This window comes from Psittacula echo, assembly GCF_963264785.1.
Source record: "Psittacula echo genome assembly, chromosome: Z".
Lineage (NCBI taxonomy): Eukaryota > Metazoa > Chordata > Aves > Psittaciformes > Psittacidae > Psittacula > Psittacula echo.
The window spans coordinates 9,682,756-9,701,385 of NC_137742.1; the positions used below are offsets into that span (position 1 = coordinate 9,682,756).

An 18,630-nucleotide genomic window follows, 5' to 3' on the forward strand; every position below is an offset into this window, starting at 1 on the left:
TGCCACCTCCCTTAGAGCAGCTGGACCAGCAGCTCCTGGGGAAGGTGGTCCTCGCCATCGGCAGAGCCTGTTCCTGGTGGTCAGATGGCCACCTTGTAGGCAGCTCAACAAAGAACCACATCTACTGCCAGCCAGCACTGGAGAAAGGCATCATCAGTCCCAGTGTCCTGCAGAGATGCATAAAAGGGGGATAAAAAACCTAAAATAAAATAAGTAAAATAGAATGTAAAATGAAGAGATTCCTAAAACACCTAGTTGTAGCTTTGCATAAACTAAACCAGACAAGGCAGTTTCAGGACAGTTCCACACTAGAGAGTTTTGCTGACAGAGGAGGGATGTGATTTTTTTTAAATGATACATTTATATTAGCAGAAAAACCTGGTGAAAATACGGTTACACAGCTATAGGAGTGCTTTTGCTGATGCAGCTTATTTGAAACAGGGAAAACTGTATGAAGTACAATATAACAGCTTCCTCTGTGCTGAAAGTATTTACTAGACACAATCTTTCTACGCAAAACCTTTTTCTGCTGGTGTTCCTAGTTTGTTCCCACTGTTCTGCCTCCATCCTAAAATACCTCCCATTTTCCAGAGCAGCTGGTCTCATTTACTGGGTGGGTTTTCCTCCAGTGTGTGGACAACCACTGGAGCTTGGACTGAACTCTTTCTCCAAGGCTTTGTCTAGGCCTACACTGAAAGACGCTGTGTCCTCACCCTCAGTTTCAGTAGCTGCTTCTCTAAGGCTTGTACCTCACCTCTAAAAGTCTCTTTTGAAGGTCAGTTTGGCCATCAAGGAAACAAACCTTTTAGATATCCAGAGCACCTTCTTTTGAGAGGGGATAATGTACACAGTGTCAGTTAGGGCTTTGTGCACCAGTAAATCCTGAACTTGGTGTCATGAGCAACGACCTCAGAAAGTCCCTTTGCTTCATCAATTCCAACATAAAGTAGGCATATTTCTTGCTTTAACGTGTCTATCACAAGGCTATTCTTGTTTTTCTCCCCTATCAAAATGCACATGTATCCTCCTCAACCTATTTTTCCTACCATTTCGGCAACCAAACTGAAGGCAACATAACAGTTTTCTGTGGGCAGTAAACTTTATGTTCATGTGGATAACTTGGCTGCAGGATTGAAAGCTCCTAATATTCTCACTCAGTATCCACTACATGAAAAATTATCCTCATCCAAGGCTATAAAGTAATTTCCAGCTTACAGGTGTGTCATGGAGAGGGGAATTTTGATCAAACACTAGTTGAATCAGGACAGATTGCTTACAGGAATGATTTCTCAGTGAACAAAAGTGACATAAATCACCCAATTAGTCAGCCAGGAAAGGGTTGTTGCAAACCAATGTTTTGTTAAGCTTTAGTGTGACATGAGCATTAAAAATAAATAATTTTTTAAAAATCAAACTATTTATTTATTTACATGTATTTATTCAAATTTGTTACATCTGCTCTGTAAGGTGAACAAAAAAAATCTTGGTTCACACATTTACATAGTGTTTAATGAATGATAAATGCGACATTTACGAATCATGTGCAAATGGCCTGTTTACATACACAATGTAACCTACGTACATTTCTTTTTTTCTTGCTGTAATGGTACTAGTCTCTGAACATAAACCTAATATAAAGACATCACTCAGTGTGATATCCGAGATATTTCTACCAGCTCAGTGATCATTAGTTTCACCTGTTTTCGCTAATATTTTCTTAATGTGTTTCATTCTGGACTGAAGATCCCCACACTGGTATAAGCTCAAGTGTAAATCATAGAATCACAGAATGGTTTGGGTTGGAAAGGACCTTAAAGCTCATCCAGTTCCAACCTCCTGACATGGACAGAGACACCTCACACTAGAGCAGGTTGCTCCAAGCCCCGTCCAACCTGGCCTTGAGCACTGCCAAGGATGGGACAGGTGCAGCTTCTCTGGGCACCCTGTGCCAGCACCTCAGCACCCTCACAGGGAAGAGCTTCTGCCTAATATCTCAATCTCCCCTCTGTCATGTTAAAGCCCTCCCCTTGTCCTGTCCCTACAGGCCCTTGTCCAAAGCCCCTCTCTAGGTTTTTGGTAGCCCCTTTAAGCACTGGAGCTGCTCTAAGGTCTCCCCTTAAGGAGCCTTCTCTTTTCCAGGCTGAACCAGCCCAGCTCTCTCAGCCTGGCTCTAGAGCAGAGCTGCTGCAGGCCTCAGAGCATCTCCACGGCCTCCTCTGGCCTCGCTCCAACAGCTCCACATCCCTCTTGTGTTGAGGACAGCAGAACTGCACACAGTGCTCCAAGTAGGGTATCAGGAGAACAGAGTAGAGGGGAAGAATCACCTCCCTTGACCTGCTGGTCACACTCCTTTTGATGCAGCCCAGCATACAGTTGGCTTTCTGGGACACAAGCGCACACTGCTGGGTCGTGTTGAGTTCCTCATTCAAAATACAATTATCTATCTACTAGCAGACCATGTCTTGTTTTGACATGAAATACCACCTGCTTGAGCTATCTCAGATATTAGCAATCATATAAGTCTACTTTATGTTTCAAAAACTTTTGGCTTTTTTCAAATAACTTAAAATATATATTAAAAACCTCATCCAAGCTTGTACGTATATGCCTGTGAGTGGGTATGAATGACAAATCTCCATTTACAGGCTGCGGCTTCCTGATTTATATCCTGATTATAAACAGCTTATGTTAAATCTGCCTTTTTTTTTTTTTTTCTGCAACTTATTTAGTATTGCGAGGGCTACTAACTTATGTTATTTTTCATTTGGACTTTATTTCTATATGCTATCTTTATCCACATTCCTCTTGGATCACAGTCTGAGCAATGTTGTCATTTCAGTTACCGCAAGCTGACTGCAAAAATTGGTCAGAAAAAGCTGATTTGGAAGACTTCGGTGCCTAGATTTTGAGAAGCAGTCAGAGAGAGATTTTATATATAAGTAAATTTTTTCAGGGTTTTATTTGTTTACTTTTTTAAATTGCCAAATTATTTTCAAGTATTCATTGAAAGTCAAAAGCTATTAAGGTTTTTGAGCCAGCTACCTGAAAAGACTAGCAGCTTCTTAAACATGTCACCTCAATGAAATCACCGTTTGTTCTGCATGTGATACTGAGCCATCTTGGCTTTCACATCCCTCCTGAAATATGGTAAGCATCTCTTTATTTTGTTCCAGAAGATAGAAAACTCTTTGTGGGCATGCTCAATAAGCAGCAGTCAGAAGACGATGTGCGCAGGCTATTCGAGGCATTTGGCAACATCGAGGAGTGCACAATCCTTCGGGGACCTGATGGCAACAGCAAAGGTAAGGTGGGGGCTTGCATCAAGCTTGACCCAATCTCAGGGTATATATAATTTTCTGGTGTGACAAAGTCACTGTCTAGTTGCCAGGAATCATCTCTTACATTAGGAATGGTCACATATGCCAAGGGAGGCCATTAGTTTGCTGGTTGCTGTCTGCTTTTGTGTGAGAGGAAAAAACAATTGCACTTAAAAATACTGGCTCTTTACGAGCTATGTCTTGCCATGTGTAAACTGATGGCTACCATTTGCTCACAGGACAGAGCCTACACTCAAGGACAGAACCTTCACTCAAGATGTGCTCTTCCCACCCTGTTGAAGAGGGCAGCTCTTCCTTTAAACAAAGCCAGGGTTGATATTTTACATATTGACTCATGGCTCAACCATTATCTCTGCTTATTTCTCAGCCACCAGCCACAGATGTTCTTCCTTCTTTTCTTGGTCTTTGCACAAACCCATACTAGCCAGTGATCACAATTGCAAAAGTATAGATGCCTATTTAAATATTACACCCAGCAGACATTTACCATGTGAAACACACAAATTCTTCATTGCAAAACTAGGTACCTTACCTCCTTCAACTTTTTGGCATCACTTGCTGTCTGGAGAGCACAAAGGATTCTCTGCTAGAGCCAAAGTGTAAGAATGAGGCTTTTCTCTTGAATAGGAGGGTCATTTATTTCCCCATCAGTTTCTAGACAAAGTAACTTCAATTTGAATAGGAAGCCCTTTTCTCTTGACAGTGTAATGCGTCCATTAAATATTGATCTGCGTACAATATATCATAAGCTATGTTGGAATGTGCAGCACCAGAGAAGAAACCAGTTCTGCAGGTGCAGTTCATATCTCACTGGATATTTTGACATGTGACAACATCAGCCAGCATATTTTTGCAATGGGAAGGCAAAAAATCCAAATCACAGTGATACACTGGAAAACGGTATTGCTGTTCCATAAAATCATTGGCGGATGAAAAAGACTTCACACTAGCATTACAGGGCAGCTGTTTGATATACACCAGTAAAGCTCAGCCTTCCTGATATAAATGGCTGAAAATAAACCGTGGGCACCTTCCTTCAATTAGATAGCTACTTTAGTTCCCCTGAGACCCAAAGACAGGGGCTGCCCCACTGGAAAGTGGTAAGCTAGGTTGGACTAGAAGATCTCCAACCATCATAACAGCAGGCAGTTAAACACTTCATTCACTGAACAAATCAGTAAATTGGAGAAGAGCAAAAAAGTATATCTGTCTGACTCTGCTTAGAATCGTACGGAACAAAATCTAATGACAAAGGAGTTAAACAGAGTAATAATAAAGGCAATGAAGTCTAAGATCTGTATGAAACAGATTTCAAAGTAAATCCAACCCACAGAGTTGTATTCATACTTGCTCTATCTTTTTTTATCTTTTTCTTAAGCGATTTCATTACAAGTCTGAATCTGAGTGGCAGCTCCATATTGCTAACCAGTTTAATTATTAGTGCTAGCGGGCTGCAGTCTCAGGCTTGCTTTTCACCGAGCTGTTCAGGATCAATACTAAGCCTTGACAGAGTTAATATTACCAGCTTCCATTTGCTGGTGCTATTTACTGAGAATGTGAAGCTCCTAATTTACACACACAGAGTTACATACACGCACACATGCACACAGAACAGTCAATCCAACAGAAAACTTGAGGCTAGTGCCCTTATCTTAGAAGACAGTCGGGCAAGCCACAACTCCCACAAAGTTATTCCCAGTCTGTAATGTTTTCCATCTGCTAGAAACCAATATGTGACACACATGGCTTGTGAGCTACTTATTTTGGGTAAAGCCCATAAGGCTTAAATTCTACCTAAATTAATATCTAAGCAGACTGTCCAAGTGCCAGAGAGAAATCAGATCCCATAGACCTCAATCCCACCTAACCATTATGTGAAGGAGTCCTCAGGTGAGAAAGCTGAAGTGGATCCAGTTTAGCAAGCCAGCAGGACCTGCAGGGACTGCATTGCTGCTGTCTGGATCGCATCTTCCCCCAACCCCCCTTTTTTTCCCTCTATTCAGCAGTTGTCTTGTTCAGTAACTCAGAAAGCAAAGATTTTCCCAGAAGTTCCACAAGACGAGTCTTAACATCCTCTGCAATTATAACCTTAGGCCCTGACTCTGCAGTCTCGTCCAAGCTGACAAGACAGTAAGAACAGCCCTTCCAGCTCTATCATCTGGAAGTAAGGAAACAAAAAACTTAAGCACATCTATGTCCCTGTTCAGCACACGTTGTATATCTGTGTGTCAAAACCCCTTCAAAGGTCAGAGCTGCTCCTGAAAAAGAGACACCATTTTTCTGAGGAAAGTGGCATGCCTCATGTCCCATAGCTCATGAGTCCTGTAGTCAGTGGGAAGGAAGGAAATTCTGTGCACATTTGGAGTTGTGTGCAGAAGCCATCACATTGAACATACAAACAAAAGCACAAAAAAAGTTGGGATCTCTGTTATTAACTTGCCACCATTCACCAGTAAGTGCTGAAGTTTCCTTTGTCCAGCTACCTCAAAACCTACTGGAAGCAATAAGAGGAAGCGGTAGGAGGGAGATCATTAACATCTTGGCCATTAAAGAAGATAAATGCCTTCTACACCTTTTATTCCCACCTTTATCCAGCTCCACTGATCTGTCAGGTTCCTCAGCACAGGGATGAATTTCACCTGAAGAGAGTGAAGCCTTCAGTATGACAGCAACATCGCAGCCAAAAATCCTGCTCTAAATGCAATGGGTGACTGGAGCTGAAAAGCTTTTGTATATTTGCTAATCAGCATCTTCTTTTTAGAGGCAGAAAGTACAAAAGAATCTGTGCAAATAATTAAACACCCTAATTCTGGATTATCTCTGATTAATGAAGAGGAAGGCACAGTATCTCAGGAGCCCGGGAATGCTGGGCTGCGATTATGTCATAATTGATCCCTATTGTTTCCAGCTGAAGTTTGTCTATCTCATTTTCTCATGATTGTCTCCTCTCAGCTCCTTATAAATTAGATCCAACTATTAGCAACAATCATTGTGCTTTTCCTGAAATGCAGTCTGAGCACAGTGCTGAGAAAGTAATGCAATGTGAAGGGCTCCTAACTGTAAGCCAATTTCCTATGTCTGCTTATTTTTAGAAGGGGCGATCACTGCTTTTTTCAATCTCGCTTCTCTCAGCCTGCAGTGGTGATGTTGGGGACCTTTGGAGTTCATTCTTCATGTTTGAAAGTGGGGTGTTCTAATGCTTCAGATTTTACCCTGCACTGTATGGTTCCATGAGGGTGTGTGGACCTTCTAAAGAGTCTGCAAAGGGGATAAAGGACAGCTGTCCCATTGTTAGGACTGGCATTCCCTGTGCAGCGATCTGCACTCCTTCAGGGAAACAGCTAGGGCTTTGCAAATTGATTAAAAGCTCAAACGTCTTTAGTAGTAATAGAAGGGGATGGAAGCTAGAACTTCTCAGATCTCTCCCAATCTGTTCCAAAAACCGCCTTAGCATATGGAAATTACTCTTCCTCTCTCTGAGTCAGTTTGCTTGTAGCTAAGAGTCTTAGCAATACTTTCCCCCACTCCAGTGGTGCATGTGACCCTTTGAAGTGTTGATCATTTCTGCACACTAGCATGTATTCATAAAAGCATCTTTCTGCCCTAAAACCTTATGTAAGGTTTTGGTATGAGAGTCCTCACATGGCAATGAAGGCTGGGGATGCACTGCCTACATTTCTCTAATGTCCAGAGGAGAGCACCTATACAGGACTGGCTCTGCAGCTACGAAAGTCTAAGATCCAGATTTTGGTGGTGGTGAGCTGATAATCATCACATACAGATCTCTCCCATCCCTTCTTCTCCATTAAAAGATGTCTAAGGCTACGTCAGACAAAAGCTGCTTGGAGCCAAGACAAACTCTGAGCAGTCTGTCATGGAGCATTACCAGACAGTGGTATGATCAGGTACCTTGTGGGTCAAGAGTAACCTGAATCCCTTTTGTATATTTGGCTTGTGTTTGTTTGCAACAAGCATGTTTAGCTTTCTGATAATTTTTATACACTTCCTTACTGTTTCTCACAACCCCAGAGGGAAAAGCATTCAGCATTAAGTCCAATACAAATAAAACTCATTTTCACATAATAAGTGCTAAAATTGTGCAGCAATGTGCCATGGGAAGCTGCAGAGGTCAAAATATAAGTGGATTCAAAATGTACTTGCTAAGTTTGTGTCCATCAGTGCCCATTACACAAAGTGTGGGAATTCTGGATGCAGCTTTGCCTTAACAGGTTCTCAGGCTGCTGATGACTGGACTTTGGAAAAGAATAACCAGGAGCATGTTTACTTGTTATACTTTCTCCAGAACCATCTTTATTTTTCAGTCCTAAGGTCAAGATATTCAGCTAGGTGGACTTTCATAGTACCCATGCAACCTTTCTTATGTTCTTCTGTTTCTTCTTCCAGGGTGTGCATTTGTGAAATACTCTTCACATGCAGAGGCCCAAGCAGCCATCAATGCCTTGCATGGCAGCCAGACAATGCCGGTGAGTAGCTCTGTGACACAGGCAAGTGAGAATTGGTCCAGCCTTTGCTTCTCTGTGGCCTGATAAAGAAGGAGGGCTGATTTATCTGTGTTCTGCAACTCATCTTCCAGGAAGGATGGGTAACAGCTCAGGCAGGTAGGGCTTTAGGTGTTCTTAACTCATCAGTGGAAAGGCCAGGATGTCACTGTTTCACAGAGGTGCAGAACACCAAGGGGTGTTGTGTTCTGCTACCTGCAGTTTTGATGACCAGAAAAAATTACATACAGTTCACAGATGCCAAAAACATTCAGTAAAACTCAGTGTTAAGTGTAACCTTCCAAGTTGCAGAGGGATGAATGAAGAAGAAACCTTTGTCTAAGAGCTTCTTTTTTTCCCTCCACAAAGAATCCCTGCCTCTGCATGAAGCTTAGACAGTCTTTTGCCAATATATTCAGCAGACAGCAGCTTGTTCACTAGAAGCTAGAGACAAATCACACAGTAATGGGAGCCTCTCACTGCTACTACAAAAGCGTAGCACAAGTCTGGCCGCTACATTCGACTCTTGAAAGACAGTCAGGCTAACTAATGCATCTTCCAGGAAACATTTGGGGGGATCATTCCACTTGGACAAATATATAATGATATGTGGTTTGAGCCTGATACTTCAAGAAAGTACAAATGAAGACGTATTTTCTATGCAAAAGATATTTAAGCACTTAAACAGGAATGTAAGACAAGCCACTGTCAATGAGAAGGGCAATCTGGTGCAATATGTTTTGGTTTATTATAATAGTATATTATTTTTATTATTAATTATTCACAGTGTAAATCATGAAAGACTAAGAAGCATGTTGACAACTTGGAAAAGACACAGGAAACCTCAATAAAAGATATTTAACAGTGTAAATTCTCCCGTTCAGTAAAAGACTCTAATGTAAATTCATGAATTTATCCAAATAAAATTAAAGTGGGCCTGGCAGATTGTCTCTAGATCTTTGCAGGGACAAAAATGGAATATTCTTTACAGGGGAAAAGGTTTCTAAATGCAGCAAAACATCAAGATCTCATTTTTTGGAACCCCGTCTTAGACAAATCAGTTTAAAAATGGTACATGTTTACCAGTGATAGTACTGAAAAAGTCTCCTTAATGATAGGGGTCTCAACTTCTTGTAGCACTGCAATACTTTTAGGATTCTCTTTCTAAAAGATTCTTTCCAACAAAACCAGATGTTGAGCTTGATGTTGACACCCCACAGTGAAATATAATGGACATCTTTCCTGAGACAGTTCAAAAAGGTACTTTTAATTACTTTCAGACTTTGACACAACGTGGTGGTGTCTATAAAGGCAGATAAGGAACTGGAGTTCCATAGGGTGTGGTATCACAGAAAGGAGTAAGAAAAACCCAGTCTCTGTCCCCAAAATCTTGCAAACTCCTGCGACAGAAGTGGCAGGAAGACAGGATAAATCAGACAAAACCCAAAAAGAGCTGAAGATTTTATCTAGATCTAGGGTACCCAAAATATCCTTATCCTTTCCCAGCCCTTATCCATCCTACTTTCAGCACATTTTACATAAGAAAAAAAAGATACTCTTCTCTCAACAACTTGGGAGCAAATTTCTGTTCAATCCTGCTGATACCAACTGGGCTTGGAATGTGAAAAACAATGAAGAATTTAGCCATTTTGTGAGGCAGGTTCTCATGGTACCATTTTTATTGTTGACTTACTTGGCTGAAATACCTGGTATAGAAATGTTCATGAATAACCAGATATGAGCATTTGAAAAAGTACCACAATTTAACTCTTTACCAGACACACATCTCAGGCTCACAATCAAGTTTCCATGGCTTGACAAGTTCCCATGAATTGGCTGAACCTCAGCAATTCATGGAAATTGTGGAATTTGTGGGAAAAGTCCACAAACCTACTCTTAGTTCACAGGAGAAGCAAGCAGAAAATTATTAAGTTCATCCTCTTCATTATATTCTCAGTTATATGGTGTTGTCTTGTATCTCCCATGAACTACATTCAGATTCACGGGCAGTTACCACAGTTCAGCAGCCTAGTGAGGACCTGTTGAATGGCCGCCACTTGATCAAGACTTGGAACACACGTTTTTATTTTCACAGAACCTCAAAATTTCTCAGGCATTTTGAGTGAGATGGGCCAGATTCTGCAGATCTCCGTTCTCATTCTGATTTTCATGGCGCTTCAGGGTATGCAGCTTCTTTCAGGGCTTGGAGGTTCACAGGGAAATGCAGCCACCTCGTGGTGAGATGGCGATGTAGCCCTCGTCCTTGGAAAGGAAGGGTGCATTGCCTCCATCTTCCTTCAGTTCCCCCTCCCATTTCTCTCACCATTAAGACTGGCCTCATTTGTCCGGCTGCGATGCCAACTCAAAGTTGTTCCTGTGGTTCAGACAATTTAAACGTCTCTTGCTGTGTCCTTGTGTACTACCAACGGGGCATCCATCATCATTCTTGTCAGGTCTCGAGCCGTTCGTTCCTGCGGCAGACTCCTGTTTCTCCACAGCTGTCAGGATTATTGCTCTACTGTGACTTCCTGTTCACACAACATATGTTGCTTAATAGTTTCAAAAGGCAACTTTCTTTTGTGAAAGTTTTTTTGGGGTTGTTTTTCTTTTTTTAATTAACCTTTCCTTGGACAAGTGCCTGACCACCATCCATCACAAGACCTCTTCTCTATGTAAGGCGCTTGTTTCTCCTAGGGGCCAACCAAAGAGATCTACAGCTTTACAATTTTCATACAATCAGTTAATTTTAAATATGACTTTCCCCAAACCCCTTGCTTTTGAGCAGGCCCAAAGTTCCTTCAGTATCTACCTGCCAAAAGAGCTTTTGGGGTTTTTTTTAAATCATATTTCCTATCAACTCATCAACTTTATGATAGTGTTTTACTTGACTTCCATGTCCTCCTTCATGAGAGATCATAATGTACTTTTGCATCCATTTATAACAATTTTTACTTTTCCCTTGGCCACTCTGTCACCTCCTGTCTCTCTTCTCCATCAACATGAGGACCTGTTTATACAGGTCTCTTCATGTGATTCTCTTCCTTTCCTCATCCAAGCCTTACCCTTAGCAGCCTTGTCCACCAACAAAAATTCAGCTATTTCTATAGTGACAGCTTGCAGATCCAACTTCTCTACTGCAAGACTGACTCCTGACCAAACTAAAATCTGGGCCTGATCTCCTAATGGATATCTAGCTGTCAGATCAAGCTTCTCTCCTCTCTCCTCTGCCTCCATTCTCAAGCAATGTGGACAACATTATCACCCTACCTATCAGTCATGCTCCTCTCTAGACGTCATATTCGTCTTGGTTTTCTCTTTTTCTCCATGTCTTCATAGATACGCAATAGCCAGATGTTGAAGAGTTTTTCTCTAAAACACATCTATAGCATCTAAGTTATGGCCTTGTCCATCTATCCACACAGAATAAAGTCTGCTCTACCCACACAGAATAAACTCTGCTTTACACGTCATCATGCATTCCCAAATCACAGTAGCCTTTATCCTGTACCCAGAAAGTACACAGGGTTAGAAATTATGCTACTGTTGCATCTTTCTCACTATCTCTCCCACTGTGACACTTCAGAATTTCTTTTGTTATGAATTGACTCCTGGAAGGGGTAGAACACTGCTGTTTATCTACTTTTTTTCTGCACAGAGGTGAGAAGTGAAGAATGGGATTCATCTGATTTAGCTTTAACAGTCTAAAAGTTTGTAATATATTCTAGACATCATCTAGCATTCCTACAAAAAGAAAGAGAGAGAGATAGATTTCTATATATTTAGGCATTCTTCCCTTTATCCGTCTGTGCTAGGATAAGCTAAATCACCTTCTGGGAATGCCTGTCCCTTTCATTAATTATAATGGAGATCTCCATAACAGCATTAGACTGAATAGCTGAGGTGGGACTCATCTCACCTAATTTGAGACATCCAGAAGCTAAAGAACTATGTCTGAGGTTGTCATCTAAGTGTTTGTCATCTAAGTTTCTACTATAATCTATAGAGAGAAATAGATACCTCTGGAGGAATTCTATTTTACAGAAACACATTTTGAAACCTGTCATACCAAAACCCAAATAGAAGTGTGTTTTGTAGCTAACTTGAGGTGTCAGATTCCTGCGGTCTGCCAGTTCCAAAGTAATGTTCTTCATCCAAAGTGCAAGTTAGAATGAAAAAGGACCCATACTTCTTAAAAGCTAAAAATACTTGTTTCCTGCAGCTGTCTTGGAGCCTATAATTGCCTTTGCCGCCCTGAAATTATTCTACTACACCTGTCACTGCCACAGATAGAGCTGAAGCTCTAGACCTCGGGTGACTCTATACCAGCAGATATTAGCCACCTACAAGTCAGATATTAAAGCTGTTGACTTGGCCTCTTGTCTAATGGTGATTCCTCACACGTAGCTCAAACATGTAGTTTGAGATTGCCTTGGCTGAGCCATGGAGGCATCTGTCTCCCAGCTGAGTAGGAAAGGAGCTGAACTGATTGTACAGCTTAGAGTGGACACTTCACATCCAATGTGAGGGGAGCTGAATCCTACTTTGTGTGCTTGCTGCCCAAACAAAACAATTTGGGATTCTGAAAATAGGCATCCTGCATCTGAGTCTTCTGAATCCTGTACATCTGTTAGATGTATTGTTGACATGTCTAACACACTAATTGTCAGCCTGCGTTCATCCTATATCTTTCTTCAATTCATGACCTTTAAGGCCATTAAGACCTCCAGAACCCTGTAAAGTGGCTTCCAACACCACACAGGCCAAGTCCTCTTTTGGTTTTTATATAGAAGTCTGCAGCATCTTGGTCAAACTACAGCATTTCTTCTGCACGCAGGCAATAGCATCCCAAGTCTATCTATGCCTGGCTGAACATCTTCCATGAAAATTACTTTTTGATTGGAAAACTTGGTTTTGTGAAAAGAAAGGGAAATGCAGTGAAAAGAAAGGGAAATGCAGGACTTGGATGCAAGCACTGAACAGATGTCTGCCTTTCAGAGAAAGATTCCACTTAGCTGAACTTATAAAAAAAAGAAAAAGTCTGCAACCCAAAACTTTGTTAACTTGGGGGTTTTCATCTCAACGTTTTTCTGTGCAGCTCTTATCAACACAAATGACAAAACCAACTTCAAGCTTCTGTTCAGGGACCACCTCTATCAAATTATGCAATTACGGCTCAGTGTTCTTAGGCTATAGACTGATTAGATCTCTAATTGTTGTATCTAATATTTTTTTTATTAATTAAGAAAGTATGAATGACACAACACTTTGAATAAGGTTGACTTTCAGCCTCCACCCACCATGTTCTTTGGAAGTCTGACTAGCACTAAAATACCCAGAGAAACTTAATTATAGTCAGATGAAAGGATTCTTTTCTTGCCTTATACAATGCACTATCTACCTTCTCATACCATAAGAGAGTTTTGCCATTAATTAAGCTGGAGGAATTTTTTCACCTGTTTACCAGGTGGGAATGATGTAAATATGAGATGATCCAAAATTACCCCAGGAAACAAGTGTCATTGTCAGAACATCATGTGCAGCCGCCCTCTTTCAAAGTAATGGCAAACAAGGCACCAGTTCTCACGTTCCTGGCTTGAACGTTCAGTCACCCTGGCAAAGGGAGCTGCCCCAGCTCCCATTTGTGACTGCTGTTATTATTGCTGTGCATTGCTATGGTGCAGTTACAACTTTGCAAACCACCACAAAGCTGCCTTCAGACACAGTCTCATCACAGAAGTTGGTTGAGCAGCTGTTCTCACCCCCTGTCAACACAGCAGAGGAGTATCTAGGTGAGTTAGGGATAGGAGGGAAAGCAGTGAGAGCCTGCAGAAGGAGCTTTGAGCAGGTGGAGGAAAGAAGGAAAATAGGCCTTTGTGGGTATGATGAAGTTGTATCCTGGGCGCCTCGCTTGCAAAGCGGCGGGAAGCGGCTGTTATGATGCGCGCAGGCTGGCACCAAAGCGCTGAGTCGGCAGAAACTCCCTGAGAGGAGCAGCGTGGCAGCTCCGGTGAGTGGGGGGCCACAATGCCGTGGATCAGCTGAGGTATTTTTAACAATTATTTTGATATAAACAGCTCTGAACTTGAGGAGCTCCATGTAAATGGGAAGCAGTGGGGCTTGTAATTAGATTTGTGTACACTTTCATAAATTGCTGGGAAACATCAAAGCCGTGATAGAAGGCTGTGGTGCACTTTATTTCCTTCTTCTGTTCTTCTGTTAATTGAATGGTTGATGTGTGGATAGGAAGTGTTGGCTTCGTGGAGTACTATTTACAGACCCGCTGACAGCTGCACTGTGAAAATTAACAGGAACAGAGCAGCCTCTGTCACAGCTCTTCCCATGAGGGACTTGCTTTAAATTAGATCATTTCTTTCATAGGAGAAACTTTCCTTGTCTCTCCTCCGTTCTTCACAAATATGCACGCACAGCCAGCTGCACGCTCCCATTCTCCCTTCAGGCTCATGGCAGCCTTTAGTGCTCGTAGGAAAGGTTTGTTATTTCCACAAAGTTGGGAGAGTTTGACTCCAGTTCAAAACTTGCAGCATATTTCACTTGGAGCAAGACACATCTTCAGGAAGTCAATTAAATCTGTGAGCCGGATGCGTGGAGCCACACCTTCATGTTCGCAGGTCTCACCTCAACACAAACATGCTCTTCATCCTCTTAGAAAGGGTTTACCTCTCACCCTGCTACTGTTGGAAACAGTCGTGTTCAGTGGTTATTGTTGATCTTACATGGAAGTACTGTGTGCTGAGCACCATGCAAACCTCTTACAGGAAAGTTCCAAGACTCAGCAGCTTACCAGCTAAAGGCCAGGACTGACCTCACTGAATTGCATCAAATTGTTCGTCAAAGTATAAAACTTCAGGGTTGTCCATAGTCTTACCGTCAATGCTTCTCTTACATTGAATGGAGAGGGACTAGGAGCTCAGAGAGACATATGTCTGTCTAAACTAACTGATGGTTTAGAATAGATGCCCCAAATGATGGCAATTAAGTCATCTGAGTGTGTCTCTAAGGGAAAAGACACAAGAGATAAGCAAAAGAAGCAACAATACAATGACTAGGAACAAACTGGTCTTACACATGATTAATCAGTATATTTATCCAGTTGGTAACCAAAGTCACAGCAATTCTTATTCCTGGTCCCACTAGAGAAATAATAGCCAGTGAGTACCTGAGCATCTAAATCTTAGTACTTACGTAAATCTAGAAAACATAGGAGGTCACACTTGAAGCCATCAGTCCATCACCTCTCCCATGGGTGTCTTCAAAATATCCAGGTAACATCAATAGAACCTTAGACAAACCAGTAATACAAATAGATAACCATTAAACAAATCATGATTCAGAGTATTAATTAACCAGCAAAATTTACTCTCATTGAGATTCCAGCATGGGTTCAAGTTCTCAGTTAATAAAAGACTCCTTGTGACAGTCAGTAGAGGGATAGAGAGTTGCTGACCCCCTCAGGCTGTCAGGGTAAATAGGAAATGGGAAAGTCATTAGACTTCAGTTTTACATGATCACAGAAACATAAAGGGGGGATTTTCAAAAGTAATTCCAGGTCAAAGTTGATTACAGCCCAGCATCCAATTGTCCTTCACGCCTTACAGCTGAATTTGCCCTAAAGTTACTTGCACAAAGTCGCAAAGTCTGGGGCGCAGTGGAATATCATCAATGCATGTCCATCTGCCCAAGTTAATGTAGAAGGTTGAGGCCATATTTTATGTTGTTGATGCTGAAGAAACTAATGGAAGAGAACAGAGATGCCAGTTCAGACCCATTATTTTTGTCTTCATTGTTGATCTTCTGCTTCCTAAAGAGCATGCACTCCATGCAATGCCTTTGTGTAACACACAGGCTGGCTTCTTGAACTCAGACTAAGGCACAGCACACATATTCCTTCTATCAAAAAATAATATATCAGGACCCCATTCATAGCTCAGCACAGCAGAACTGGCCCTCCTTCCAGCAATGAATGATTTTTATGAATATACTACCTAAACACTATTTAGAAAGTCATGAGTTATTCTTTCATCCTTTGGGATGAAAGAAGTTATAGATGTGCAATACCTAGATGTTAATTTGCAATAATTTCTTCCACCAAAAATCCAATGGCTCTTGATAGCTCAGCCTTGTTTTCCTTTGGTCAGTGGGGTCTGGATGGAAGGGGACTAAGGTTCATAGGCCATCCCACCCAACTGCTGCCACCAAATAGCAGGTTCTAGTACATTTGAGCCAGCAGTTTCCTGGGGTTACCCAATTTCCCCTAATTCTTTCCATTAAAAAAATCATAAGACCATGTTCCCTGCCTCTTCCCTTGTTGCATAAATGAACTAATAAATCACATGTCTCAGGGTCCCAGAACAGAAATACAGGCAGCCTGGCTGCCTGACAGGGGGTATGACTCATACTGGCGCCAAAGATGCTCTTTACTTCTCAAGCCACAACATCATAGCCACACAGGCATCCAGCAGGGCAGCAAAGAGACCATTGGGATGTGACAGGCTTCACTCGCTGTCTTCCGAGGGCTTCCTTGCTTCCCCTGAACTGCAGCATTCATTGCCTCCAAATGGGATAAGAGGGATAACTGCTTATGAGGCACATGGCCTCAGTCTAGACAAAAGGATTTAACTGGCACTGTAATGTCTCTTTACGAGTCTGAGGGAAGTTGGGAACTAAATCAATAGTTATGGAGGTGGACAGGAGAAAGTGGGAGCAGGACAATGCCATTGCCAAGCATTGCCCAAGTACTGGTGCCAGCAGCAGCCCCTGCAAGGTTCACTGCACTCAACACTCATCTCATTTGGATAAGATTAGGACTTGTAGGGGCTAGAATAATTCATAAGAACTGACCTTTCTGTGATACCAGAGACATTGTTAAGCCTGGGGCCATAAACCAGTCCCAGTCTAGCAGGAGTGTTCCAGCCCTACTGGAAGGCATCACCCTTCACTGGGCATCACTACTCACTCATTCTAACAGGAACATGCTTTTCCCACCACAGAGAGGAATGAGGATGTCAGCATTAGGTCTTTACTGCTCTGCTTGCTTTAGAGGGGCTTCTTTCTTGCCCTCTCTTCCCTTCATCCTTATTTTGCTACAAAGATCTTCCCTTTGATTTAAGTTGGCTCTGTACCAACATTAAATCACTCTGGATGCTTCGGCTTGTTTCCTTTTAATACATTCCTTCCCAGCCTTCCTCAGGTGTGTGGTCTGGATTGATAACACATATTGTAAGGAAAGCAGAAAGACCTCAGTAATGGGTAGATTGCTATCCCTATCTAGAACACAGACAACACTAAATGATTACCAAAATGAGTTTTGCAAAAGTCAAAACAAGTTTTGAAATTACAATTATTAAGATCAACTTTCAGAGAATACCCTCAGTTGAAGTCCACAGTGAAGTCCGCAGTCCACAAGTTCAAAGCAGCCTACCAGACACTAATATCTTTGCCTCAGATATCCCCTGGCAAGTGAAATCTCCAAGGTCTGTGTGGTGCTCACAGGAAAGTCTTACCTAGCAGCAAGGAGACACATTTCAGTCTTGGTGTAGTGGAATACAGTAAGGGCAGATCCTTCAGCATAAGCCAGCTTCTTGCTCTACCAAAACCAGCAGAGCTTTGCTGAGTTTACACTATCTTACAGCTTCAGCTGACCACCTGCTTCACGGCACTAAAGCATGAGTGATACCACGCTGCAGGCAGAATCATTTATCCATTAATGAACCTTTAATTTGTTGTGCAGTGCCAGGAGATCTTCAGTTTAAATATGCTGCAAAAATTCAAACACTCCTCACTATGCCATTCACGCAACACACTTTACACCACATCATAGAGCATGACAGCGGTCTGGGATGACAAGTCATATGCAGCATGTTTGGAACACAGTGCTGCTAAAATGTTCCTTTATGTCACATACACCGTTGAAATGTATCTGCCCAGCTTGCCAGCACTTTCTCAACATCTGTTTCTTTCCCAGTCATCTTAGGTTTTTCATCTCATTCTGAAGCTCACGTAAGCAGCGCCCTGAAGTATCAGGGGCTCCATACCTGATTGTGATGTTTCCTTGCTGTGACAATAGACAATTCACTTTATGGCTCTGAAATTATTCCAATTCTCCTATTTTCATCCTTGCCTATTTAACTAGAAAGAGGGATCAAGTAGATACTAGCTTTCATGGGGCTCTATGCTGCAGCTACCAAACATTTTCTCAATAGTAATAGTAATTTATAAAAATAAAATTGTGTCAGTTGTCATTCACTGCTGTAAGAATATTTTGAGGGGAAGTATATTTTTAGTGAATACAGAACTAAACGCACCTTATCTTCCAGCCTTGTTACTCCTATTGCATAAGGGAAACCTACAACATTTTTTTTTTTTAATTATGGATTTTAACTTTTTCTCCAAACAGACACAAAACAATTATTTGTTGCTTTCATATTCCTAAATAGCAGGTAAGAATTTCCAGTCTATTAGTATAACAACATTTTCAATTTCATAATGCATTAAGGAGGGCGAATGATTCTGTGAGGACTTTTATCATCCATAGACTGAGCTGGAAAATGCAGAGCTGCTTGAGGAACTCTGCTTTGAAGTTTAGGTTGTTTGAATGTCTAGCTTTGATTTGAGAGGCATACTAATACCCAGGTTACATATTGAGTTCTTTCTAATTAGAACTAGGTATGACACCATCCGGAGTCAATGATTCTGTTGCCCTGTGGAAAGCAATAACTTTTGCTCAGAGAAGAGAGACACCTGCTAAGTAGTGTATGGGCAAGTAAAACCTAAAT

At 41.7% G+C, this 18,630-nt stretch overlaps 1 protein-coding gene across 14 annotated transcripts in view; it reads left to right on the plus strand.

Annotated features, from left to right (window-relative positions):
- Positions 1–18,630, plus strand: part of CELF4 (CUGBP Elav-like family member 4) — a gene marked incomplete at both ends in the record, with an annotated part of 693,842 nt that overhangs the window by 611,151 nt on the left and 64,061 nt on the right. For 7 of the 14 annotated variants that reach the window (XM_080637032.1, XM_080637040.1, XM_080637033.1 and 4 more), the window contains 2 exons: positions 3,174–3,302; positions 7,743–7,822. In XM_080637032.1, coding sequence (XP_080493158.1) covers positions 3,174–3,302; positions 7,743–7,822 — 209 coding nt within the window. The remainder of the gene's footprint in view (positions 1–3,173; positions 3,303–7,742; positions 7,823–18,630) is intronic. The other 7 variants (XM_080637038.1, XM_080637042.1, XM_080637035.1 and 4 more) reach the window with 1 other exon arrangement.